The sequence below is a fragment of the Sturnira hondurensis genome, unplaced genomic scaffold (genome assembly GCF_014824575.4).
Source record: "Sturnira hondurensis isolate 20B ecotype Veracruz unplaced genomic scaffold, ASM1482457v3 Scaffold0003681, whole genome shotgun sequence".
Classification (NCBI taxonomy): Eukaryota; Metazoa; Chordata; class Mammalia; order Chiroptera; family Phyllostomidae; genus Sturnira; species Sturnira hondurensis.
In genome coordinates, this window is record NW_028076312.1 from 5,358,705 (window position 1) to 5,384,555 (window position 25,851).

Below are 25,851 nucleotides of genomic sequence, written 5' to 3' on the forward strand. Positions count from 1 at the left end.
AATTTGTGACTATAATCTACCAGTTCTGTGAGCATCCTGATAAATAGTGTCTTGAATTGTGCTTTTGAGAGGCTGGCAATTTCTCGGTCGCTTAGAGTTATTGGCTCTGGGACTTTGAGTTCTTCTTGCGCCATCTTTCGGGATGTTCGTGCCTGTTCCATAGCAGGATCAGAGCCCTAAAGTGTTCACTAGAACTGGGCAACTAAGTCGCTGGGTTGTGATGCTGTATGTGGGGCGGGGTCAAAGAGGGACTCTGGCGCCCCATCCGCTGCCTGCCGCCATGGCCCTCACCAGTGCTCAGTTGCTGCCGTCACCGGGCCCATGCGTTTTGTCCCACTGCACGCGAGTGTGCCACCGCCATCAGCCCTCGCCCCCTGGGGCCTGCGTGGGCCGTCTCATTGTGCACGAATGTGCGACCGCGGTCAGTCTGCCCCGCACCCCAACTGGTTCCCGTCTGCCTGCGCGCCTGGGTCGGGGGCCCTGTCCTGCCCGACCCTGCTCGCTGCTGGCTCTGCCCCTCTTACCGTCCCCGTTGAACAGTTAGATGTAGTCGGACTTCCGTATAATTCAATTTTCTGTCCTTTGGTTGTGTCTTTGTTTCTCCAAACCTTTGTTGTATTCAAACTTGGTTGTGGGAGAATGCACAGTGTTTCCACCTATGCCTCCATCTTGGCGGAAGTCCCAAGACATTTATTATAAATATTTTTCTTCCTAATCAAATAATCTCATCAGTTTTAAAATCAGTTTTGAGATTCCTGCTCTGCATTTATAAAAACCCATTTGAAATTTGGTAAGTCAAAGAGCTACATTAATTAATGTTGAAAAAGAAAATTTTTCAAGTAGAAACTTTGGGGGAACGGTTGTGCTTACAGCATTGATTTTGCTGTTGAAGTAAAAAGTAACTTTGGGTTTCACTGTAGCTGAGCCAGCCTGAAAACCTTTGGCTCTGTTGTAGGACATTTTCTAGTTTTTTTGAAATATAAAAAAATGTCACCGCTCTGCAATGTAGATTGTGATCATTGCATGTAATAAAGATTTTTTGGGAAACAGTAAACCTTTCCATAGAATATTTAAAAGTTTACTTTGATATGATTATGGATTCACATACAGTTGTAAGAAATAAAAATGCGGAGAAATCCTGTATCAGCGGTGTCCAGCCTTTTGGCGTCTCTGGGCCACATTGCAAGAAGAAGAGTTGTCTTGGGCCACACATTAAATACACTGCAACACGTAATCACAAAAGAACTCTCATAATGTTTTAAGTAAATTTACGATTTTTTGTTGGGCCGCATTCACAGCCAACCTGGGCTGCATGTTGGGTACCCCCACTAGACCCTTTGCCCACTCTTCCCCATTGGTATCCTGGGTAAGGATACCCCTTACACAGTAAAGCAGGAAATTACATTGCTACAATCCACCCACCGTATTCAGATTGTACCAGTATTTCCTGCATTTGTGTGTGCGTGTGTAGGTATGTCGCAATCTGTAAAATTACTATTGCACATGTAGATTTGTGTGACCACACCACAGTCAAGACATAGAACATTTCTGTCCCACAGGGTTTCTCCTACTACCTTGTAGTCACAGCCGCCTCCTCGGCCTTCCTTGACAGCGGCAGTCTGTTCTCCAGCTCTACAGTGTGTCACTCCAAGAACGCTGTGTGAACCGTACAGTGTGCGTGACAGGCTCCCCTCGCTCAGCCTCGAGACAGAGAAGCTTTAAGAATTCACCATAAAAACACATCCAAAGTGTTTTTTAATAACGATATATAATAATAACAAAATAACACTGAAACTAAAGATGTTTACTATTTACTCAAGACAAAGGATGTTATAATTTAGTAGTCCATAGGATTTGGTAGCCAAGTGTGAAGGAAAAGTGAAATGAGTTTATGAAAAAAGAGTGTTTATTGTTTTATGGGTCTGTGAATAAATTCAGTTTATGTTGATGATGTGAGCTTATTTTAATGGAGATAATAGTTTGACTACAACTATAGTTCTCAAAGATTTCTCATAAAAATTAATAGCTCCCTTGAGTATTACAGTTGAGAGACATAGCTACTTACTTTCAGGCACTTGTTGGAGGAAGGAACCGTGAACAAAGGGGCATTGTTGACATACAGACTGTGCAGTAGGTTATTTTTCTGAAGTTTGAAATCCATAAAATGATCACTTTGGTGGGGGAAATGGGAGGCATTGATGAAGCATCTGGAACTTCTGTCTTGGTTCTGAAATGTACCGAGAGTGTGAGTTTCTGGAGTAGCAATTCAATTCTTCCTCTTTTGGAATGATAGAAGCTTAGCAATTAAATGAGTCATTAAAATAACAGAACTACATTGCTAGGTATTACTGTGATTGGTTAACCGGTTATTTATTTTTAAGGTGGGAACATTTACTTAAAGTTGTATTAAAACTAAAGCAACAAGTTCTCGTTTGTCTTACCTTATTAAGAATAGACCTGTGCTAGGTAAGTGAATCTTGTAACGTTAGGAGCCAAAGTGTCTAAAAATGTATTGACATTGAACAGTTTCCTGACCTTTTAACCGGAGTATAGTCTTTTCTCGGTGACTTTTGATTGTCATTCTCAGCATTGGTGGCTCTCCTGGCCTCCAAAGTAGTACTTTTAGGATCTGCCGGGGTGCGTGGCACAGCTCGGCCTGGGCTGCCAGTCTTTGGTGACTTCTTGTATTTCTTTTTCCCGGGCTCTGTTTTGTCTCCTCTCCCTACTGGCTGTCATTTCTTGGTTTGGTCAGAATTCTCTCTCTAGAAATGCCACATTTTTATTTTTGCTGCACGTAATCTGCTTTGTTTGGGAAATCAGGTTAAATTGATTAGAATTGGGATTATCAGTGAAATTAAAGTATAAATAAATATTTTAGTAAACAGATCCCCAGGTAGGGTAAATATTGCTATATTTGATAGTTGAGTAAGAATTGTTGACATGATGCTGCCATTAAGAATGATTAGATGGTGTATTGAATGTTTTATTTCCTATAAACTATAAATCCTGTGAAAAATTGTGTTTTCTTTTTTGGCCTACCTGCTTGGGCCCAGTAAGCTCCTAGATGCCAGGTTTGGTGCATGTTGGTTAGGGCAATAGTGAGAGAGGCCAATATCTTACTGGCCTCTCTCACATTTGTTACTTTTCTTCTGTAGTCTGTTTTACTGCCTCTCAGGTCATTCTTTCTTAGTGACATTGCTGTCACAGCTGCCTCCCGCTCCGTGGTAACACTTTCCTCTGGGTGACACAGCCCTGCCCTCTGCCTGTAACAGTCCAGAGTCCGGACGCCACAGTGGCAGCTCCTGCTGCTGCCCGTCCAGAGGCCTTCAGCCCGTCACGTCCAGGGCCGTGTCTGGGCTCCAGTTGCCTGGATAAGTCCGTGCTCATGCGTGCTGCTTGAGGCCTTCCTAGAAAGGGAAAGAGACGGAGCCAGAAATTGCGTGGCTGAACATGTTTGAAAGATTTTAAAGCCCTACGATCCAGATGGGATCCTATGTGGAGATTTTTTTCTGTCTTTGCTACCTTATTGGCACTTAACTATAGACTGACTTTGGAAATTTAGCGAAATTCTAGATGATTTTGGAAAGCAAACAGTATGACAAACTAGCTGTTAGTACCTCAAAAGATACCATTTCTGGAATGATTTGGAGCATGTTTCCCGCAGGTGGTTCACTGATCTGTGAATTTTCTGGCCTTTGATACACGGATCCTCTTAAATAGAATTGATTTTGTCTTTTGTACTTCATAGATTTAGTAGATGCACGAGGCTAAGTTTTTCTTGAAAAATATTTCCTTTAAGTTCAAACATAACCTTTAGTCTCACGTCTTACCAGGCATAACATTCAGTATTTAATTTTAACCCAGGTGCAATAAATAGTTTGGGTATTAATATTAATACAGAAAAACTACCATTTTCTTCAGAACAGCAATAGTTTTCTGGGTGTAACTATTTAATGCTTTAACTCTGATTTCAGTCATAATGAATCATCATTCAACTATATGTGACAATAAACCTTTTTTCCAGCTGAAAAATGTTTATCTAAAATGCAAGCTCAGCTTAGCAGAAATTTTTGGACTGCCTTGCCCTGTCCTCTAAAAGTGGATCATGAAGGTATTGGAAAAAAATTACTTCTGGTTGTTGCTCCCATTGCTTCATTTGCTAGCAAGTGGCGCGGAACATGAAGAGGTGGCGAAACATGCCATCAAGTTACACCGTGGCAAAGGGGCGACTGTCTCACACAGGAAGCAGTGGGTCCTGGATGGTTGCAGAAAGCTCTCCGGCCTTCTTCGCCAGAAGGCTGTGGTTCTTAACAAACTGAAGAATGCAATCAGAGCAGTGGAAAAAGACGTTGGCCTGTCGGACGAAGAGAAGCTGTTTCAGGTGCACACATTTGAAATTTTCCAAAAGGAGCTGAATGAAAGTGAAAATTCAGTCTTCCAGGCTATCCATGGACTCCAAAGAGCCCTGCAGGGGGATTACAAAGATGTGGTGAACATGAAAGAGAGCAGCAGGCAGCGCCTGGAAGCCCTGAGAGAGGCTGCCATAAAGGTTAGTCATCTCGCACTTGGGGCTAGACAGTAGGGGAAGAGGGCAGTGCAGATGTGCGGAGGCGTCAGCAGGTGGGGTCCGTTAGCGGCATCTGTGCACAATACCCGGACCCATAGGGAGAATCTCTAATGTGTAGGTGCATCCTTTCCTTTTGCACAGTATCTTAGTGTACTTACATTTTGTCACTTCTAGAAGTCATTCTCTAATGCTTTTCTGTATTGTGAAATACCTGGGTTATTAAAATGGTTATTGAAGTTATCCCAATAAACTGATGTAGAAATAAATATATTTGTAACTGCAATCAATATTTTGAGTTTGTAACAAGAATTACTTTCTGTGTGAAGGTTGACTTGCTTCAGTGTCCTTACTGAAAACAAAAGTACTAAAATTAGTTTTAAACAAATACATGTACACATTTGAATTAAGGATTTTGATGAAGTATACTTTTAAAATGAGAATAAACTATTACTGTATCAGATGTGATATTATTTATGTAATTTTTAAAGCCATCATTTATAATGCCAGGCACTTTAAATATATAAAATAAAGCTTATCTTCATAGAAAGGCATGGTATTTTACATAGCTTAAAAAGTAGAGGATAGAGACTTACTAAACTTTCTTACCAAAGTATGGCACTTTGGATATGAATATACCCATACTCCGCACAACAATGACCCAGTGGACAATGGACTAAGTATATGATGGTAGTCCTTGGCTCTTCCTGAGTGACTAGAGCTAGAGTTACTCATTTATGAGTAGGGACATTGGACAGAGAGTGTACTGGTTGGTGTGATTGGGCCGGGTACCTGAATGGAAGTGATACTCTGGTTTATTTTTTAATAAACTCCACCCTCCATTTCTTACACGTGACTAGGAAGAGACAGAATATGTGGAACTTCTGGCAGCAGAAAAACACCAAGTCGAAGCTCTGAAGAATATGCAACATCAAAACAAAAGTTTATCCATGCTGGATGAGATTCTTGAAGATGTCAGAAAGGCAGCGGATCGTTTAGAGGAGGAAATAGAAGAGCATGCTTTTGATGACAATAAATCAGTAAGTAGCCTTCCAGGACAAGTTCGTCTTCACCTGCGGAGCTACTTGTTGAAAGCATGTGTTGTTGAAATTGTTTGCATGTGTATTTTAGTGTAGTTGGAAAACAAAGACAAAACTAAACACCTCTGTGCCACAAAAATAATTTGACTCGGTCTCCCAGAAGTATACTTGTCATCCTGTGTGTTCTCCTCATGGTTTGTCAGTCCCCTGTGGTGGGTCATCCTTCTCTCCCAGCCGTGCCCTCGGGAGGGCTGGGCCTCTGGTTTCAAGAGGCTTGCCCTGGACAGGTAGGTTTCCGTGCTGATCGGACAGGAGCCATACCCTCCTTCTGGGAGATGACCTTCATACCTGAAGCAGGATTCCAGACTGTTCACGGGTCCATCATCAGTATTCTTTTTGGAAGAAATGAGATTAGTGCTGAAAATTGGGAGTCTTGGAATGGACTCAGAAATGGGTTAGGTAATAAGAGCAGATTAGAGCAAGATCAGGTGAGAGAGGAGGGAGAATGAAAATTGAGTGAACAGAATGGGGTGTTTTTAAAACTTCCTAATAATGGGATGGAGGACAGCTCCTAAGTATTTGAAGGGCTCTGAATTTTTGGAAGAGTGTGCCCTTGGAAGCTGAACAGTCATGCCCTTCATTCGCCACTCCCTGGACACTTCTGTACTCCTAGGGCACCAGGCCATTCCCCTGTCCCCCCGCCAAACAGCCTGTAGTTCTCTGTGACACTGGCCAGTTGTCCCACAGCTCAGTGCAGTTCTGGATCTGCCTGGGGCTAGCGCAGACCCCGCAGGTAAGGGCTCAGTCCAGGACTGTCCCCTCCATGGAAGACACCAATCCCAAGTCCCAGGTTGTCACCCTGGAGGGGCCCACAGCTCCCCTCCTTGTGCTCCATGATTTGCTAGAGCGTCTCACAGACCTCAGGAAAGCAGGTTACTTTCTAGAGTGCCAGTTAGAGGACGCAGCTCGGGGAGAGCCAGGTGGGAGCCCTGCGTGGGGCAAGGTGAGGAACAGCCAGAGGGCTCCCGTGCCCTCTGAACCCTGTGCCTGAAGGGTTTTCATGGAAGCTTCATAATGTGGGTTTGTGATTAACTTAGTCTCCAGCTTGTTTCCCCTCCTGGAGGCCTGGGTGGGGCTGAAAGGCCAGCCCTCCGGTCACATGCACAGTCCCTCCGATGGCCAGTCCCATCCTGTGGTTATCTCAGGGCTGCCCCAAAACCTCCTCACAAATATAAACTCCGGTCAGGTGGCCAAGGCTTCTTACTGATAACAAGATACTTCTTTCACCTCTGTCGCTCTATTTCAGGAACCAAGGACAAAAGACCAGATATAACAAAAGATGTTCCCATTGCTCAGTATCACTTAGGAAATTGCATGGGTTTGGGAGTTGTGAGCCAGAAAAGGGAGTGAAGAGCAAATATATACTTATTAGTATACATCACAGTGTCACGCTCTGAATTAGGTAAATTAGGTATTGAGAAGTAATAGAAGTTTTAAACACTACCTTCCTTAAAATAACTTTTTAATTGAAAAAAAATTTAAATTTATGTTAACAAATATTTATTGAACTTTCCTCACACTTGACAGAATACTAAAAACATTCCTATCTTATTTTGTATAGAAGTTACTTTCTAAAAATTGAACTTGAAAACATTTGATTGGTTTTAATTATGTGATATTGGTTATTCTTGTAGGTCAAAGGGGTAAATTTTGAGGCAGTTCTGCGGGTGGAGGAAGAAGAGGCCAATTCCAAGCAAAATCTCACGAAACGGGAAGTGGAGGATGACTTAGGTCTCAGCATGCTGATCGACTCGCAGAACAACCAGTATATTTTGACCAAGCCCAGAGACGCAACGATCCCACGCGCAGATCACCACTTCATAAAGGTAGTCTGTGTGCTCGCTGACCCCTCGGAATCGTGTGCTGGGCTCCCCTCCCACTAACTGCCCTGCCCGTCTCCTGGTGTACCTGTCAAGTCAGATCGAGCTCTGTTTCCTGAACGTTATGTTAGGGTATGCAGCCTTCCTCCTAACAGGTTCTAGTAGAATTCCCTATACTTTCTGTGACAGAAAACATTGTCTCTTAATTTTTAGTCTTTTCCCTGTAAAAATAAAGCATTTTAATATTTAAAATAAAAATTAATTTTGCTTTTGAGAGTTTGGAACACCTTTTGAGTTATATGATGGAATTAAAGCTTCAGCTATCTAAAACTATTTTCACTAAAATAAAATGTTCTCATGAGGCAGAGAAGCTTAGGCTGAGGGGTGTGGGCGGGGTGCAGCGTGAGAACTCTTCTCCAGCGGTGACCAGCGTTCCAGACTGACTTGGCTGCAGATCTGTGGACTCTAAGGAAACCATTCTAGTACGGGGATAGAGAATTATTTAAAAGCTTGAAGTTGATGGTATTATGGTTCAAGGTCACTGTTTGGATGTGGATGGAAGTGAGGAACAGACTGTGAGTGACAGGGTCCAGCCTGCTTAGGGAAGGCTAACAGGTTCCAGAGGATCGTCAGGTCTCTAACAGAGCTCTCTGACACTGGGATTTGTGCAGGAGAAGAAACTCAGGGACCCCCCCTTAGAGATGGCACCAGCACAGACAGGCAGAAGGGAGGATGAGTGACCCCCGAGGGAGACTGTGAGGGGCTGGTCCCCATAGCAATTTTCTGGAATCAATGGATAAAGCTCAGCAGATGAATTGCCTTCCTTAGTTACCGCTGGAATGGCACCGGGGAGGGGCTGATTCTGCAAAATGAACACATCAGTGCCCTCCAAATGGGTGGGGTCTCCACTCTAAGTTACTCTCTCCTTTTTTTTCCTCACCTTTGTAATTAATGCATGATTTCTGGGGAAATATTTTGAGACTATATGAATACCTGCCCTTTGTCAAACTCTGACCAGCAGTTTTAGCACTGATGATGAGTCTTGCCTGCATCAATTATGACTGTGGCGCTTATATTGACTTTGTGTGGAGGGAAGACCAGTGTAGGAGGTAAGAAGTTAAACTAGGACGCCAGCTCTAGATTCCCCGGAGCAGATGGCTAAATGGAGTCCGAGCGCGCCGAGTTCTTAGCCTGCCGTCATGGGGATTAAGCAAAATAGACAAGTTTTGCTAAATTTGGTAGACCCTTAGGAGCTAACTTCATCTACTCCCAGGTACATTCTGAGTGTTTTCAGCTTCTCTGTGGTACACAGTAGTAAAAATCCCCTTCCTTAGTTTCACTGTGTGTTCTTTATTCCCATTCAGTGAAACCAGGGTGCTGTCCTATCCTGCTTTTTCCATCCACCAACCCTTTCTTGCCAGCTACTATCTGAAAGTTCTGTGTTTCTTGTTTTTTTTCTTGTGTTAGGACATTGTTACCATAGGAATGTTGTCTTTGCCTTGTGGCTGGCTCTGCACAACAATAGGATTGCCTACAATGTTCGGTTATATTATTTGTGGTGTACTTCTGGGGCCTTCAGGACTGAACAGTATTAAGGTAAGAACAAAACTTAACTATTTTAGTATCTCTAACAGAATACAAAAGAAATGTTCATGAAGACAAAAAAGTTAAACTTGAATTAATGAAGGTAACAATTTCTTATAAACCATTTTATTTATTTATTTTTAATTATTTTATTGTTGTTCAATTACAGTTGTCTGTATTTTCTCCCCCCGCTCCAAACCCACCTCCCTCCCTTGCTTCCACCCTTCCAGTTATAAACCATTTAAAGAAGATGCCCTTTAAAGTTTCATAAGAAATCTCTAAGCTATAAGAAAGCCAGTTTATTCATTATCGAATGGATGACTTGACTAGATAAAATAACCCTGATCATGTCATTAAATTATATTTGTTTTAAAGATTCTGTTTCCAGTAATCTGATCGACAGATTATTCAGAGACTTGAAAGGAACTAAAAATACTGGATTAAATGTATTTTTTTTTTAATTCTTGATACAGCCTTGGCTGGTGCAGCTCAGTGGATCAAGTACTGGCCTGCATACTGAAAGGTTGATGGTTTGATTCCCAGACAGGCACATGCCTGGGTTGCAGGCCAGGTCCCTGGGCTCAGGGTGCCTGAGAGGCAACCGATCAGTGTTTCTCTCACACAGGGATGTTTCTTTCCCTTTCTCCCTTCCTTACCTGAAAATAAATAAATAAAACCTTTAAAATTTGAAAAAAAAATTAATACAAAGAAAGACTGATAAAGTAGTGAGGGATTATCAAGCCTAAACCTAGGGTATTGTGAGAACCCCGAGAGACAGTGGGGCAGCTGGGCTGCTTTGGTTGGAGGCTGTTTGCCGAACAGATTGAAGTGAGTTTCACTTGACACTGACAGCACTTTTTGACAGTAAGGAAGGGTTCCCAGCATTTTTTTGGCTTCAGAATTTCTCATTTAAGTACACACAATTCAGACAAAACGGGAAAAGAATGCCAAGAATAATTGTGAAGAGCCCACACAGAAGGAACAGTGTAGGATGATAGAGAAAGAAGGAACAGTGTAGGATGATGGAGAAAGAAGGAACAGTGTGGGATGGATGATGGAGAAAGAAGCAACAGAATTTTCAAACCTCACTGAGGCTTTGAAGTCGGATAGAATAGGAGAAGGCAAATGGGGGAGAGTTGTGGATTGCACCACTTGCAGACTTATTTCCTTATTGCTGATTAATGCCCCTGTACCAGGTCAGGAGGCCCTCTGCGACTGCCCCGGACTGGAAAACAGCAGGAGGGGGTGTGAAGAAACCATCCCACCCAACTAAACAGTAGGTGAGATTAGCCAGGGGAGAAGTGGGGCTCAGCCATTTTAGGCTGAAAGCCCGGAACCTCCGTGAGTGGTAGAATAGCTAACCAATGTGGGAGTGCCTGGGGGCTGGGGGCTGGGCTCACCTTGGCAGGGTGGCCTGTGGGAAGAATGGCTTTAATTTACTTTTTGAACAGGTAATGTTCACATGATTGAAAACAATAAAAACTGTAACTGAAAAATCTCTTCCTGTTCATGTCTGTTCCCCCCTCTGTCTAGAATATTTGCAAGCAGTAGCAAATACAGGTATTTTCTCAGTTTTCTTTTTTTCTTAACAACAAAAGTAGCTCACAAGGAAAGAATTAAGGCTAAATGGCTAGGTAATAGGTACAATTAGATACTATAAATATTACAGTTCTTTTTTTTATCTTCACCCAAGGACTTGCCTGTTGATTTTAGACATGGGAAGGAAGGAGAGAAACATTGATCAGTTGCCTCTTGCCTGCACTGAACCTGCAGTCCAGGCACGTGTCCTGACTGGGAATTGAACTTGTACTCTTTCAGTTCACAGGGCAATGCTCCAACCAACCGACCCACACCAGCCAGGGCTAAAGATTGTAATTCATAATAAATCATCTATGCCATGGAAAAATAATGTAATTACAGTTGATCAATATAAAAATGCAAGGACACACTAGCCAAAAGTGGGAGGGAGGTAATGGAGGAAGTGTAATTGTACCAAAATGTTTATCTTTTCCCAGGAGGAAGTTGATAGGCTTCTATTTATTGAGTTGAGAAGTGTAGATTTAAGTATGTTACTTTGGAGTCATAGGTTACAGCCTGGCTTTTTAAAATGGAACAAAAGTAAAAGAAAAAAATAAAAGCAGTAGGGAAGCATAAAAACCAGAAGACATAAAACAAAAGAAGAACAATTATTTCTTATAATGATAAATGTAAATAGAATAAACCTTTCTAGGTTTGCAGATGGTATGGGAGGAGTACAATAAAGATTAAGTAAAAATAAAGTGACTGAGAAAAGTTGAGAGTGAAGGGAGAAAAGATGCAGTAAACAGAGGCCAGGATTCGTAATGTTCATAGCTGACAAACCAAGTTAGTGTGCTGGGCTCGGGACAGCGAGATACACCAGAGCCTGCGTTTTATTTTCATATGTTCAGGGAACATTTGAAACAATTGAATGGTTAGTGGCCACAATGGGAACCTCAACTGTAAATAATATAAATAATACCAAATATAGTAGTATAAAAATTCTCTACTGTAGTGTAATAACATTAAAAATAAATAGCAAATGCCACAGAGAGTTATCACCTCACGCCTGTCAGAATGGCTATCATCAATAAATCAACAAATAACAAGTGTTAGTGACGATGTAGGGAAAAGGGGACCCTAGTGCACTGCTGGTGGGAATGCAGACTGGTGCAGGCACTGTGGAAAGCAGTATGGAGTTACCTCAAAAAATTAAAAATGGAACTGCCTTATGATCCAGTGATTCCACCTCTGGGAATATATCTGAAGAAACCTCAAAAACGAATTCAAAAGAATATATGCACCCTACATTCACTGCAGCATTATTTACAATAACCGAGTTGGAGGCAGCCCAAGTTCTGAGTAGATAAGTGGGTAAAAAAGCTGCGAAGGCATGGATGGACCTGGAGGGGGTCTCATGTAAGCTAAGTGAAACGAGCCAGTCAGAGAAAGGCAAGTACCGTATGATTTCACTGATATGTAGAATCTGATGAACAGAATAAACTACAAAACAAGAAATAAACAGCAAATGAAGGACCAAAGGAAATAGAGAACACAAGAGCATTGTATGTCGATACCTGTGGAGTGTGACCAAATGTGGTACTCAGGAAAAGTTTACACAGCTGGTCGTACTGAAACGCAGATGCGAGTGACCCACTCTAAATTAATTCCTCATTAAACTCAGGTCTGCTGCCTCTGTACCCCCCAAACAAAGCTAAAGAAAGGAACTGATGAAGATAACAGAGTGGCATTAATGACCTTGAAAACAGGTGAATTCATGAGCTAGTTCTTAGAAAATAAAACAGCTATTTCTCCAGTTAAGAAAAAAGAAAAAAACCAACTATAATCAGGAAATCCAGATTATCTCAGATATAGAGGAAATTCAAAGAATTACTTGTTTGAAAAATACACTGTGCTTTTTGGGGGATAGTTCCACTGAGTATGTTAGTACAAGATTGTTCAGTTAAATGTACTTAATATGTCAAATATATGAACTTATATGGTTTTAAAATTTTCTTGTTTTTCAGTCTATTGTACAAGTGGAGACGTTAGGAGAATTTGGTGTCTTCTTTACTCTTTTTCTTGTTGGCTTAGAGTTTTCCCCAGAAAAGCTGAGAAAGGTAAGGACGTCAGTCTGTGTTATTGCCCCCAAGTTAACATAGTATGGCTAATGTCTTTACTTTTAACACTTGTTCACACTTGGCTATCAAATTAAATATTTTCAGAATAGAATATGATGTTTTAGTTTGATACTAATTTTGGAACATAAATTTTAAAAGATTAAAAATGTTTGAAAATTCAGCAAATAAATGGAATTAGCTTTCACATGGCTAATTCCAGGAAAGGTCTGAGAAACAATATGCTTGAACTTTAAAGTATGGGTCCCTTCAAGAAGGTCCAAAATTGTTAGAGGCTGAAATATCATAGGTATTGGATATTCAATGTGTTACTCTAGAAAAAATTTACTAATCCTAAATAAGTGGCAAATTTTTGTTTTATTGTTCTGTCACTGTTAAATGAAAATACTTGAAAGATTAATAACAGGACCATGTATTTGAATACATATTAAAATAAGGGCAGCAATAGTTGCCTTATATAAATTTGTTTGCTTTTAGAATTATTACTGTGAATGTTAAAGTGTCCCAGGATAGAAATGGAGTTGAGTTGGAAGAAACACATCACAGAAGAGCAAAATAGCGGATTAACAAGCTGGTGGGGAGGAGAGGGAAAGAAAAAGAATGCTACTGATGACAAAAAAAAATATCAGTTAAAACCAGGTACCATTTGCCCACCAGTGTTAGCTAGAATGCTAGAGTCACGTGAGCACAGGTTTTAGATTACTCTAAGGGGCAATAAATACGCATTCTTGTGCCAGGTTAATGACAGTTACAACTGGAATTCCCTTTTTGGAGAGCAGTCTAGCTGTTTGATGTAAGAGCCTTAATCTGTTCATATCTTTTAACCTAATAGTTCTACTCCTGGGTTTCTGTCCAAAGGAAAGAATCAAATATAAGTTTTTTTAAAAAATTAAACAACAAAAGGTTTTCAGCTCTTCGTTAACAGCATTTTTGTAAAAGATTAGAAGCAATCTGAGTATCTAATGATTAAACTACGATATAACTACTTGATGGAATATTATGCAGCCATTAAAAGTATAAGAACGTAGTAACAAAGAATAACATGTTAAAAAGCTAAACTTAAAAAAGCAAAAAATGAGCATGTAGCATGACCACGGCAATCGCAAAGAAGCCCAGCGCACAGGAAAAAGCAGCAGGAAATTGTGTACCAAGTAACCGTGACGGCTTCCTTTTCCCTTCTCCGTAGTTAGCGAATTTTCTGTAACCACCTGTATGTACTTTTTATAATAAGGAAAAATAAGCTTTTCATTTAAAGTCTTGTGTTTGCTCTCAAGGAGTAACTAACATAACTTTGCCTACCTTTTTTCCCAGTTTGTCTCCTTAGTTCATCCTGTTGTTCTTTTACCTTATTCTCTTTGGCCTCATTTTTTTCTGTTGAAAGAATGTCCATCTGTCCATTTGCTCCATTTGTCCATCTACTGATTACTCTCACTTCCTTTAAATACTTCTCAAGGTATGCCTTTTTGTAAAGCATTCTGAATTACTTCAGCATTTTCTCTGGGTACTTTATGATCTTTTTTACATGGTTCTGGCATGATAACCTCCATACATTAATATCTGAATCCAAAGTGTAAAGAGAATCGGCCACTTTCCTGGGTCCGGAAGAAAAGTGACCCCATCCTTCCTGTTGATTCTACTGAGGTGTGTGGAGGGTGGACAGAAGGAAACCAGCCTGGGCGATGAGGACCTCCAGGCCGTCCGAAGGAGCTGGGAGCCCGAGTAGGGCAGCCGTGTTGGTGCGGCTCCGGGAACGTGCAGGGCCTCTGTTTCGTAGCGCAGCACAGGCTCATCTGGGTTCTCACGTGTGTTTAGTGTAGAGCAGTTCACAGCAAACGGCAGCGGCTCCCTTGTGGTCGGAGCAAAGGCGGGCAGAGTCCTGGTTCTCCATCGACCAGTATCACTGGCTCAGCCAGGTGCCTCACGTCTTGGACATTGGTGATAGATTTAGAAAATTAGTTTCTTCCAGCTTTAATTTTTTATAATTTATATTTTCTGCACTAGAGTATTCAGTGTTAAACAGGAAAATAATGCTATACAACATAACGTCAACATAATTTTCAGTATAAAAGCTGTGTACCTTTATCAGTTTGCACTTGGTGAGGCAGCCTTCGGGAGGGTTCAGGAAGGAATGTTTGCATTGTGTAAGCCTGGGAAGTCGCACTGTCTGATAAGTGGGAAGGGCACACGCTCAGTGACTTTGGACATGTTCCTTATGTCTCGTGTGGGGTAAGCTGCAGTCTGTAATGTCTGTTCAGCTCTGACCAGGATCCTCACAGACCAAGCCCAGGGGCGCTGCTGCCCCCACGTGGCAGCCCTTGACACTTGCCGAAGTGCTGTGCACCGGGAATGCATCCTGTCCCTTTCTAGGCCCATGGGCTCCGATTGCAGAAGAGTTGGACCTTCCTAATCAACTGCATTACTAACTAACACATTTACAAAAATTTATCAGACATAAGTAACTGGCAAAACTACGGAGCCCCTGGAGTTACGAGTGTAATCATTCTCCTGCTCTCTGGGTTGGCTCCATGTGTTCCTGTCACGGCAGAAAATTATTGAATAGGGTTTTTGAAGTGTTAGTAATTGCTGGAAGGCCCTGCTTAGCTCTTCTCTGAAATATTCTAAGGGTCTGACTAGAAACGATGAAAAACACCAAAGTCTACAAACTACTTCTTCTTTGACGCGGAGGAAGGTGGTCTCTGTTCTGCCCACAGCACCATCTACTGTCCAAGTCATTTCTTTGGGAGTCACCACGCACTGCCCTACTTCCAGCTTCCCGTCTGGCTTCACCTGAACTGTTCTCTTAGTTTCATGCCACAACAGGTCATCCGTTTTGGTCTCTCTGAATAGACTGTAAAATAATTGGAGGCAAAAGTTGTACTTCCTTCTCTTTTATTCCTCATTTGTTCTCTCAACAAACATTTGCTGAGTATGTGATCCAGACACTCTGGTAGCTTCTCAGTGGAAGGCAGTGTATACAGTCAACTTGGTCTCTGCCCTTTTGGGCTTAAAACTGGGGCTTTCAAAGGAAGTGTGGGAGTTGTGGACAGAAATCCTAGGAAAAGAAAGGAAAATAGAACTGAAGATGGTGTGCAAGTGCTTGTGTGTGCATCTGAGCATGCGGTCCAGATGTACAGGCGGCAGGGCCTTGGCGGAGGCGATTCTCTGGTCCGTGCTTCCCAGACTCTGATGTGTGAAGAAGGGTCAGGGGCTCCTGCCGAGCTGGAGCTACTGCCGTGGGAAGCCTGAGGGCCTGCATCTGAGGGTGAGAAGCTCTGGTCCAGGGCCCCACATTGAACAGGGCGTTTCTAAAGGACACTTCCCGGGATCTCTTCTGTCATTCCCTCCACACCTTGCTCCTGGGGGTCGAAGGATTCTAGTCCTTCAGGCCAAAGTATAGCAGGACACCAGATAATAAAGTCAAAGGCTCATCTGGTAATGACCTCAAAAATCATTTTAGTCTCACCTTTATGGGCATGGAAACTAAAGAAGAGATTGTTACCTACCCAGGGTGCACAGCCAGCTAGTAACAGGTTCAAGCCTGAACTCCAGATGTCCCTTGTAGGCAGGAATGTGCTCTTTGAGAGCTAGCACTACCGACAGAAGGGACTACCTAATATCTGTGAACCCTAAAATCCGACATGCCCGGCCTCCTTAGTTGTAGCTGGCTCTGTGGGTCTTCTTTGGTCCTTCATCACTCCTTAGCTCATCTGTACAGGAAGAGGAAGAATGGTTAGGAAGAGATACACTGTATGATAACATCACTGCCAAATAGACAAAGTTGAGACATGAAATTTGAGCTCCTGAGGAGCAGCCACTGGGAGCTAGGTGACTGGCTGGTGACTGGCTGGGCAGCCGGTCATGGTTCTAGGGAAGCCCAGGGTGTGCCTCTGCTTGGTTGCCACAGTAGGAGATGGAGACTAGTCTTAGGAAGAACCTCCCAGCTGTCCTGATTCCTGGAGATAATGTCATTGGTTTTGCAAGAAGTGTTGCTTTTCACCCAGAACCAGACCAGGGGAGGCGAAAGCTCACACCGTCTAGAGCACCTGAAGGTGAGCAGGTGTGTTGAGGCACCTCACCGGTGTCCTCGGGTGAGGCCGGCCCACTGGTGGGGCCTCTGAACGCTTGCCTTTGACTTCACTGCCCCCGAGCCGCGCTGAGTTCTGCTTCCCCTGCCCCCTTCGCCGGGCCCCCACGAGCTCTTTTCGTCGAGGGCCTGGGTGAGGGATCAGTTTTGATTGGGAAGGTGCAGTGAGGAGAAAAGGAACGAGTGCTTTAACATAGACTAGGGTGAGTTTGAGGTTAATTTCTTTTCTTCATATGTAATACTCACATTTGTACTAGTACCAGTAGTTTTCATTATGTTATCTGTTCAACTAGATTGAAAACTGTGGAAGCTTAGGATGAAACCTGATTTCTTTCACATTTCCATCATATTTAGTGCTGTGCTAAGTGCATACCAAGGTGTCTAATCAATATTTGTTTGATTACCAACTGAAGCTGCCTGGGTTTATGTCCTGATGTTGACTTCCGTGGGACCCCAGTCAAGTCACCCAGCCTCCGACTGGTCTTCAATGTTTTCATCTAGAAATGGAGGGCGGGGGGCAGTGATAGCCACCTCCAAGGTGTGTTCTGAGGACTGAGTTATAAGCACACAGATATATATAGAGAGAGATGTGTGCTTAGTCCCTATAGCGGCACCTAGAACTCGGTAGGCTTACGTTAGTGTTTACTGTTGTGTTAAGATTACAACTTTGGATGTTGTGCTGCTGTGCCCACTGCCCAATTTCTTCCTGAATACACACGGTGCGTTGTGTGTGTGCCTAAAAGATCCAGGCCCGCCCCCTTACCGGACAGCAAGTCTGTGTGTGCTCTGTGTAACGCCCGTCAGGAGGTGGTCTGTTGTCACTGAGACATGTGTCAATGACTGTGTTCTCTTTAAGGTGTGGAAGATATCCCTGCAAGGACCGTGTTACATGACACTTCTAATGATTGCATTCGGCTTGTTATGGGGACACCTTTTACAGATCAGAGCCACTCAGAGCGTTTTCATTTCCACTTGCTTGTCCTTATCGAGCACACCCTTGGTGTCCAGATTCCTCGTGGGCAGTGCCCGGGGTGAAAAGGAAGGTAGGTGATGATGTCTCCTAAATACGTGTCGAAGCATTACATATTTAACCGGCTAGAAAATATGGCAACTCTGCTTCCTTCTTAATTGTGGGTTTTTCCTTAGAACTGATGTCTCTGTAAGTTCAGCTTCTCTCAACCTCCACTGATTAAGAAAAATACCTTTTAAATGCTTATAAATTTAAAACAGTTTGAGGATCATGTTTAAAAGAAATAAACCTACATTGATAAATGTACTATGGAACCCTGGCCAGTGTGGCTCAGTTGGTTGGAGCGTTGTCCCATAACTGAAAGGTTGTGTGTTTGATTCCTGGTCAGAGCATGTACCTAGGTTGCAGGTTCGATCCCTGATCCGGACGTTTGTGATCTCTATAGTCTGGGCGTGTACAAGACGCAACCAGTCGATGCTTCTCTCTTGCATCGATGTTTCTCTCTCTCCCTTCCTGTCTCTCTAGAAGAAATGAAAAAAAAACTGTCCTCGGGTGAGGATAAAAAAAGAAAAGAAAAATGTGCTATAGAATTGGTGGGTTTAAGAGATTAATGTGCTGCACCAAACCTTAAACTTCCCAGTTCCAGAATTCTGCTTAAACAGAATTATTTAATTCTTCAGGAAGATTTACTGCCTATGCTGCTGTCAACTGGCATTGTTATATGCAGCCTCAAAAAAAAAGGAAGAGCTTAATGTACACTGCTTAGATTCTGGCAAGTACTGGGAGTTGACATGCTTTTGATACCTTCTTCTGTAAAATATGTGAGGTACTTTGGTAATGAAAGGTATTTTCACCTCTTAAGCTTTGATGTTCGTTTCATGTATGTATGTAAAACACTGGCATCTTTAAATCATTGCTGTGTGTAGTGAGATTAGATTTCATCTGAAGCTTAGGAATGAATGTGCTTAGATGTTGCTGTCTTTCATACACAGTTAAGCTTTGATAGCATTGCCATTTGTTACACCATGTTTATTCGTTATGGTAATTTTCACTGTTTTGTTCTTATTTTGTAAAAGTCAGTAAAAAACAGGGTTGAAATGTCACAGTACCTTAATGCTGATTTTCGCCCTGCACCCACACAGTAATAAGAGGGGAGCATGGAGAGAACACCCCAGTGTTGTGGCCACCCTCTCCAGTAACACTGACCTTGAGATGAGCAGGACTGTTTGATGGCCTGTGGGCTTCTCGAGTCATAGGAGGCCACAAGGACCACACTCACTGCTTGACATCAGGTGCTTCCCACTGTTGAGGGGAGGCTGGAAAAACGAAAACATTCAGTTCCTTCTGCTGATCTGTGGGCCGTGGGTGCAGCCTTCCTGCTGGCAACTGCACCAGCTGCCCCCACCCTGGTGGTCTTGTTCTTTCCCATTGTCTCTGTGGCCTGGAGGGCACCTTCCTTAACAAGACCAAGTGACAGAGGGAGATGAAGGAGGGCACCAGGAATGATGTAGGAAAGTAAGGACAACTCCTAACATAACCCATACACTGTAATACCAGTACCTGTGACAAAATCGGCAGCTAGAAAGGATAGCTAACAAACTCAGTTGTCAGAATGTGAACTCTCCTTATTCGTGGAAAAGTCTAATAAAGACTTAAAAATACCTTCTGGCCAAGATGGAGGCGTAGGTAGACACACTGTACCTCCTCAAACAACCAAAATAAGGACAACGACAATTCAGAAACAAAGTAACAATTAAAACTGAAAGAAAATTGAACTATATGGGAGTCCAACAACCAAGGAGTTAAAATAGACACATTCATCCAGACCAGTAAGTGGGGTGAAGCTGGGTGGCTAATCGAAGAGGGGTTGTGGCACAGAAAGCGGTGACACCAGGTGCACAAGGCACCCCTGGAATGCAAAGCGGCAACGGGCAGACCCAGCAAGGTGGTGATTGAGAAGCCGGGCACCATGCACAAAGTGGCTGGCTGACCAGGCAGCGGTCCCACATTTGCACACAGATAACTGGGGAGTGAAACAGATCGTGCGACCCAGGGTCCTAGTGCTGGGAAACAAAACCTCAAAACACTGATTGAAAACACTTGCGGGGGTTGAGGAGCAGGGAGAGACTCCAACCCTCGCAGGAAAGTTCGCTGGAGAGACCCACAGGGTCCTAGAATGCACACAAGCCCACCCACACGGGAATCAGCACCAGAAAGGCCCAGTTCACTTGGGGGAAGCAGTGGAAGAGATGGAGGTGCAACTGACAGAGGAGCAAAACACCATTTTTTTCCCTCTTGGACCCCGCCCCCATATACAGCGTCACAACCCAGCAACTTGGGTTGCCCCACCCTGGTGAACACCTAAGGCTCTGCCCTTCATACATAATAGGTGCAAACAGACCAAAACATTATGGCTCAAGCAGAAAAACAGCTCAAAGCCCCAGAGCCAATATTTCTAAGTGACCAAGAGATAGCCAACCTATCAGATGCACAGTTCAAAATACTGGTGATCAGGATGCCCACAGAACTGGTTGATTTTAGTCACAAGTTAGATAAACAAATGAAGGCTAAACTAAGTGAAATGAAGGGAAATGCACAGGGAACCAATAGTGATGGGAAGGAAACTGGGACTCAAATCAATGGAGTGAATCAGAAGGAAGAAAGAAACATTCAACCAGAACAAAATGAAGAAACAAGAATTCAAAAAAATGAGGAGAGGCTTAGGAACCTCCAGGACATCTTTAAACATTCCAACATGTGAGTTATAGGGGTATCAGAAGGGGAAGAGGAAGAGTAACAAGTGGAAAAGTTACTTGAACAAAGAATAAAGGAGAACTTCCCCAGTCTGGCAAAGGAAATAGACTTCCAGGAAATCCAGGAAGCTCAGAGAGTCCCAAAGAAGGTGGACCCAAGGAGGAGCACACCAAGGCACATCATAATTACGTTAGCCAAGATTAAAATGAAGGAGAGAATCCTAGAAGCAGCAAGAGATAGGAGACAGTAATCTACAAAGGAGTTCCCATCAGACTGTCAGCTGATTTCTCAAAAGAGAACTTACAGGCAAGAAGGGGCTGGAAAGAATTATTCCAAGTCATGAAAGACAAGGACCTACATCCAAGATTGCTCTATCCAGCGAAGCTCTCATTTAGAATGGAAGGGCAGATAAAGTGCTTCTCAGATAAGATCAAATTCAAGGAGTTCATCATCACCAAGCCCTTATTATATGAAATGTTAAAGGGATTTATCTAAGAAAAAGAAGATAAAAACATGTATGCTAAAATGACAGCAAACTCACAGTTATTAACAACCATACCTAAAACAAAAACAAACTAAGAAAACAACTAGAAGAGGAACAGAACCACAGAAATGGAGTTCACATGCAGAGTTAGCAACAGGGGAGTGTGTGTGTGTTGGGGGGGAGGTACAGAGAATAAGTAGCATAGATGGCAAGCAGAAAATAGGGGGAGGGCAAGAATAGTATAGAAAATGTAAAAGCTAAAGAACTTAAGACACATGGACATGAACTAAAGAGGGGGAATGTAGTAGGGAGAGGGTGTGCAGGGTGGAGGGGAATGAAGGGGGGAAACAGGACAAGTGTAATAACATAATAAAATATATTTCAAAAAAGAAAAGCAAAGTAATGAAAAAAAGACTTAAAAATAATTATGTTTGAAACACTCAGACATAAATGAAGGTATTGTGTCTAATTATATTAGACACTGAGAACACAGCATAGACAGAAGAGATGGGGAAGAACTCAGAGAAACAAGGAGAAGAGATGAGAGGCTCAGTGTACGTATCTCAGATGTCCTGGGAGGAGGGAGGAGAACACTGGTAATTTTTCAGAATTAGAGAAAGATGTGAGCCCTTAGATTGAATGTACATCCCCATAACTGAGCAGGGAAAGGGAAAATGAGCTCACCCCCGATGTGTCCTAGTAGGGCAGCAGCACTTCAAGGGCAAAGTGGAGATCTAGACACCGAGAGAAGACAGGTGGTCCCAGAGGGAGCAGTGCGCATCTTCACAGCAGCGCTAAGTGGTACCTGACAGTGGAGTCCTACCGTCTACGTGCTGGGCCAGATAAGGCATCCAAGCCCAGCAAAGCTGTTATTGAAGAGTGTGGATGAAATAAAGGCATTTTCAGACACACACAGGCCTCACAGCAATGATTGCCTGTCCAGTCCCACACCAGAGCCCCGGAAGAGGATGGGCTAAGCAGGAGGAAATGGAAGCAAAAGGAGGACATGGCATGTGAAACAGGTACATGGAGTGAGATTTTTTTTAAGTTGCTAGATTTCATTAACTATGTACTGTTAGAAAAGGAGAGCGGAGGAATTATTGAATGGATTGCATGTTTGGGAGGTCAGTAGACACACTGAAAGACTTACACTTCAGTAAGAAAATGTATAATTAAATAAACATTAAAATGTAATGTACCTGCAGTACAGTTAGAAAATGTGTTTTTTTTAAAACCTTCAATTTATAATAGCCACAAGAAGTACAAGGTACTAAGGAGTATATCTCTGAGAAGATATGTATGATCTTTAAGGATAAATTACGAAATGTTATTGAAGAGAGAGCCCAGGGTTGAAAAGACTCAATACATAAAGATGATGTTTCTCCCTAAAATTATAAACTTGCAGCTATCCCAATAACAAGTCTGGCAAGATTTTTTCATGAAACTTGCAAACTAATCCCAAACTTTATTTAAGAACAAAGGCCCAGAGTAGTCCACATTAATCTGAGGTAAGATAGTAAAACATACTGCAGAGTTACCATACTCGAGGCGGCATGGCATTGCCCAGGAGAGGCACCCTCTCTGGAGACTGGGCAGCCCAGACACTGCAAAGGAGTGGGAGAAGGTGGGCTGATCAGTGAATGAGAACTGGTTACCCATATGGAAAAAAACGTAGAGCCCTACCTTGAACTATACACAAAAATAAATTCTACATGGATTAAATACCTAAATGTGAAGAGCAAAATTTTAGAGCTGTTAGAGGAAAATATGGGAAAATTCTCTTATGGTAAAGAGAACTTCTTAAGATGTAAAACACAGAATCCAAAAGAAAAATGTTGATACGTTTGAACACAAACTTTGTAACTTTTATTAAAAAGTTATTTTCATAGGTCACAGACTGGGAGACACATTTGCCATATACATTTATATACGTTCAAATATATATGAATAAAATATGTGCAGGAGTAATATTTAGAACACATCAAGAACTTCAATAAATCAAAACAAGGAAACTGAATTGGAAAATAGGCAAAACATCCAAATGAAAACTCAACAGAGGAGGAAACCCGAATGACCAGTAAGTGTGAAAAGATGCTGAACCTCACTTGTAATTAGGGAAGTACGGGCGAAGACCACTAAGCTGTCATTTCACTTTTGAGCTGGCGGAAAGTTTTAGGCTGATGCCGTATGTGGAGTCCCCAAACTTAAATACTGTCAGTGGGACTGTGAATCGGATTAGCTGCATTGGAGAACACTCTCTCAAACGGAAATTTCCATTTCTAGAGCCATATCCTAGAAAACTTACAAATGTGAAAGAATATTCAAAACAATTTTAATAGCAAAAATTATAAGTAATCTCAGTATTCAGTAATACAGCTAATGATGAAATTATAGTGTATTCACATACTGAAATACTACAGAAGTAAAATGGATTAATCTGCAGGATTGAGGGGCAAAATATAATATATGGAAGATGTCTGACTTGATATATTTACATAAAGTTTGAAATCATGCAAAGCTACATACCCACAAACTTGTCCACTAAGGCATGAGGAGATGCCAGAGAATAATTCCTTTATAACTCTTCATGTTTGGGTTCCTATTTGTTATTGTTGCTGCCCAAATCCGTTCCTTTTCTATTTTTCAAGATTCCCAGCCCATATTTCAGATATTGGGTGTCCCAACCCACAAAAGCGGCCAAAAAATAACTTACTCTTCAATGCCTGTGCTCAGAACCCAGGGGTCAAGCAGCCGGAGGTCACAGTGGCGGCTGGATTGTGATAAAAAGTGGTGAAGGTGTGGCAACCATGAGCTTCTGATGCTGAAGCCGGAATGAGACTTGCTGGCAGCTCCATGCAGCATGGCCCCCCAGAGGCCGCCCCCGGGGGCTTGCCATGGGAAACCCAGGCACGCCAGAGACCTCACCCTGTAACGGTCTGAAATGAGCCACTGCTTACAGTGGAGGGGGCTGCTCTCCAAGCCCAGGCGGAGCACCCAACCTCTGGGCTTGCTGTGCAGGCAGGGCATAGGCCAGGAGTATTGGGGACATTTTATGAAAACACAAGCAAGGGAGGGGGTCGTTCCAAGTAAATGTACTGGAATGTTCGTTACAGCATGTTTGTGATAGTGGAAAATTTGAAGGCCCAGGCACCCATCCACAGGGGAGTGGTAAATTGCGTTGTATTCTACAGCACTTAAAAAAATGAATCATAGGTTTGTGTGGATAATTCAGATGTAATAGTGAGCAGAAAAAGCAAGTTGCAGAAAGATGGGTTATATAATGTTTAAAATGACAAAATAATAAGCTCAATATTGCTCCCAAACACAGAGCTGTTGTTATGTCAGAGCAGAAGAACATTCAGGGGATAATCAAGGCTAAAAACAGGGCGGTGTCGGGAGTGTGGCTGGAGGGAGAGGGTGCAGCGCAGGTGGTGGGGGCTCAGCTGTAGACCTGCAGGGTCTTCTTTGCAAAACTCTGAAGCCAACGTGTCAAAAGTTAAAGATTTAGCAAAATTTAGTAGTGCACATGAGGTTACTTGTTATATTCTTTGGTCTCTATACATGTAAAGTACTTAATAAAGGAAATGGAAAACAGGAAAAATAAAATTCTTATAGTAGTAATAAGCATAAAAATTAAACAGTACAAAATGCACACAGGTGAGAAATATTAAAAGTAGTATCTCTAATTTTCATAGTTCTGTATAAATCATTAATTTCACCTTTGTCTCGACTGCACTGTTTACGTTTTATGCTTATCACAACTATGAGCATTTGTCTGTCTCCTCCAGTGGCAGGGCCTTGCTCATGAGCAGACGCTTTCTGAGAGCTGTCCGGGTCCTGCCCCAGGACCTGCAGCGAGGATTCCTTGGCTCTGCTCTGCGGTGCCTGTGGTCTGGTGGTGGATAATTGAGTTCAGTAGGTATTTTGTTCTATTCTTTTGCACTGTGCAAAAGAATAGAACAAAAATTTTATTATTTTTTAAAAATTTTATTTATTTTTAGAGAAGGGAAGCAAGGGAGAAAGAGAGGGAGAGAAACAACCATATGCAAGAAATACACCAATAGGTTGCCTCTCACACGCCCCCAACTAAGGACCTGGCCTGCAACCCAGGCATGTGCCCTGACTGGAAATTGACCTGCGACCTTTCAGTTCACAGGCCGGCATTCAACTCACTGAGCCACACCAGTCAGGGCTAGAACAAAAATTTTAAAGCATTTATAAAATGCTGGCAGTATATCAAATGCTATTTCTAAAAAGTGAGATATAAGGGAGGGATTTAGAGGAACCTATATAAAGGATACATGGACAACAACTGAGAAGGGTGGAAATGGGAGGGAGGGGGGAGGATGGGGGGTGGGATGGGATGGGAGTAATAGACAGAAAACTGTACTTGAAAAATAATTAAATAAAAAAATTGGGAAAAAAATAATAAAATAAAAAAAATAAAAAGTGAGATCTAATTAGAGATTTTGTATTTTCTCTAAATCAAGAAGAGGCACAGTAACAGCACAGTCTGAACACACTAATCTGGTGTACGCAGTGGGGGAGAATGGCCATGGTGTAACGGAGAGCCTACTGCCTAGCCAGTTTCCCAAGGTCAGAAGAGTCACAGTTGTCATGAGCCTGTCAAGGTGTATGTTGAAGATAGTAGGTTTTTGTAGTTTCCAAAATACTCAGTATTTCTTGTGAGGCAGTTATTATTTACTCTCTATTAAATTGTATAACCTTCAAGATACAAAGCTTTAACAACAACCTAATGTGATTATCCATTTAGAATGTTTTAAAATTCTAAGTCTAGATATTTCATTCACCAAAAATGTAACGCTATACAGTAA

The 25,851-nt window shown here is 42.4% G+C and overlaps 1 protein-coding gene across 3 annotated transcripts in view; it reads left to right on the plus strand.

Moving 5' to 3' along the window:
* Nucleotides 1-25,851, plus strand: part of SLC9D1 (solute carrier family 9 member D1) — a 50,057-nt gene that overhangs the window by 3,735 nt on the left and 20,471 nt on the right. For all 3 annotated transcript variants that reach the window (XM_037042086.1, XM_037042087.1, XM_037042088.1), the window contains exons 2-7: nt 4,025-4,549; nt 5,425-5,604; nt 7,299-7,490; nt 8,952-9,080; nt 12,614-12,706; nt 17,665-17,851. In XM_037042086.1, coding sequence (XP_036897981.1) covers nt 4,106-4,549; nt 5,425-5,604; nt 7,299-7,490; nt 8,952-9,080; nt 12,614-12,706; nt 17,665-17,851 — 1,225 coding nt within the window. In that variant the 5' untranslated portion in view covers nt 4,025-4,105. The remainder of the gene's footprint in view (nt 1-4,024; nt 4,550-5,424; nt 5,605-7,298; nt 7,491-8,951; nt 9,081-12,613; nt 12,707-17,664; nt 17,852-25,851) is intronic.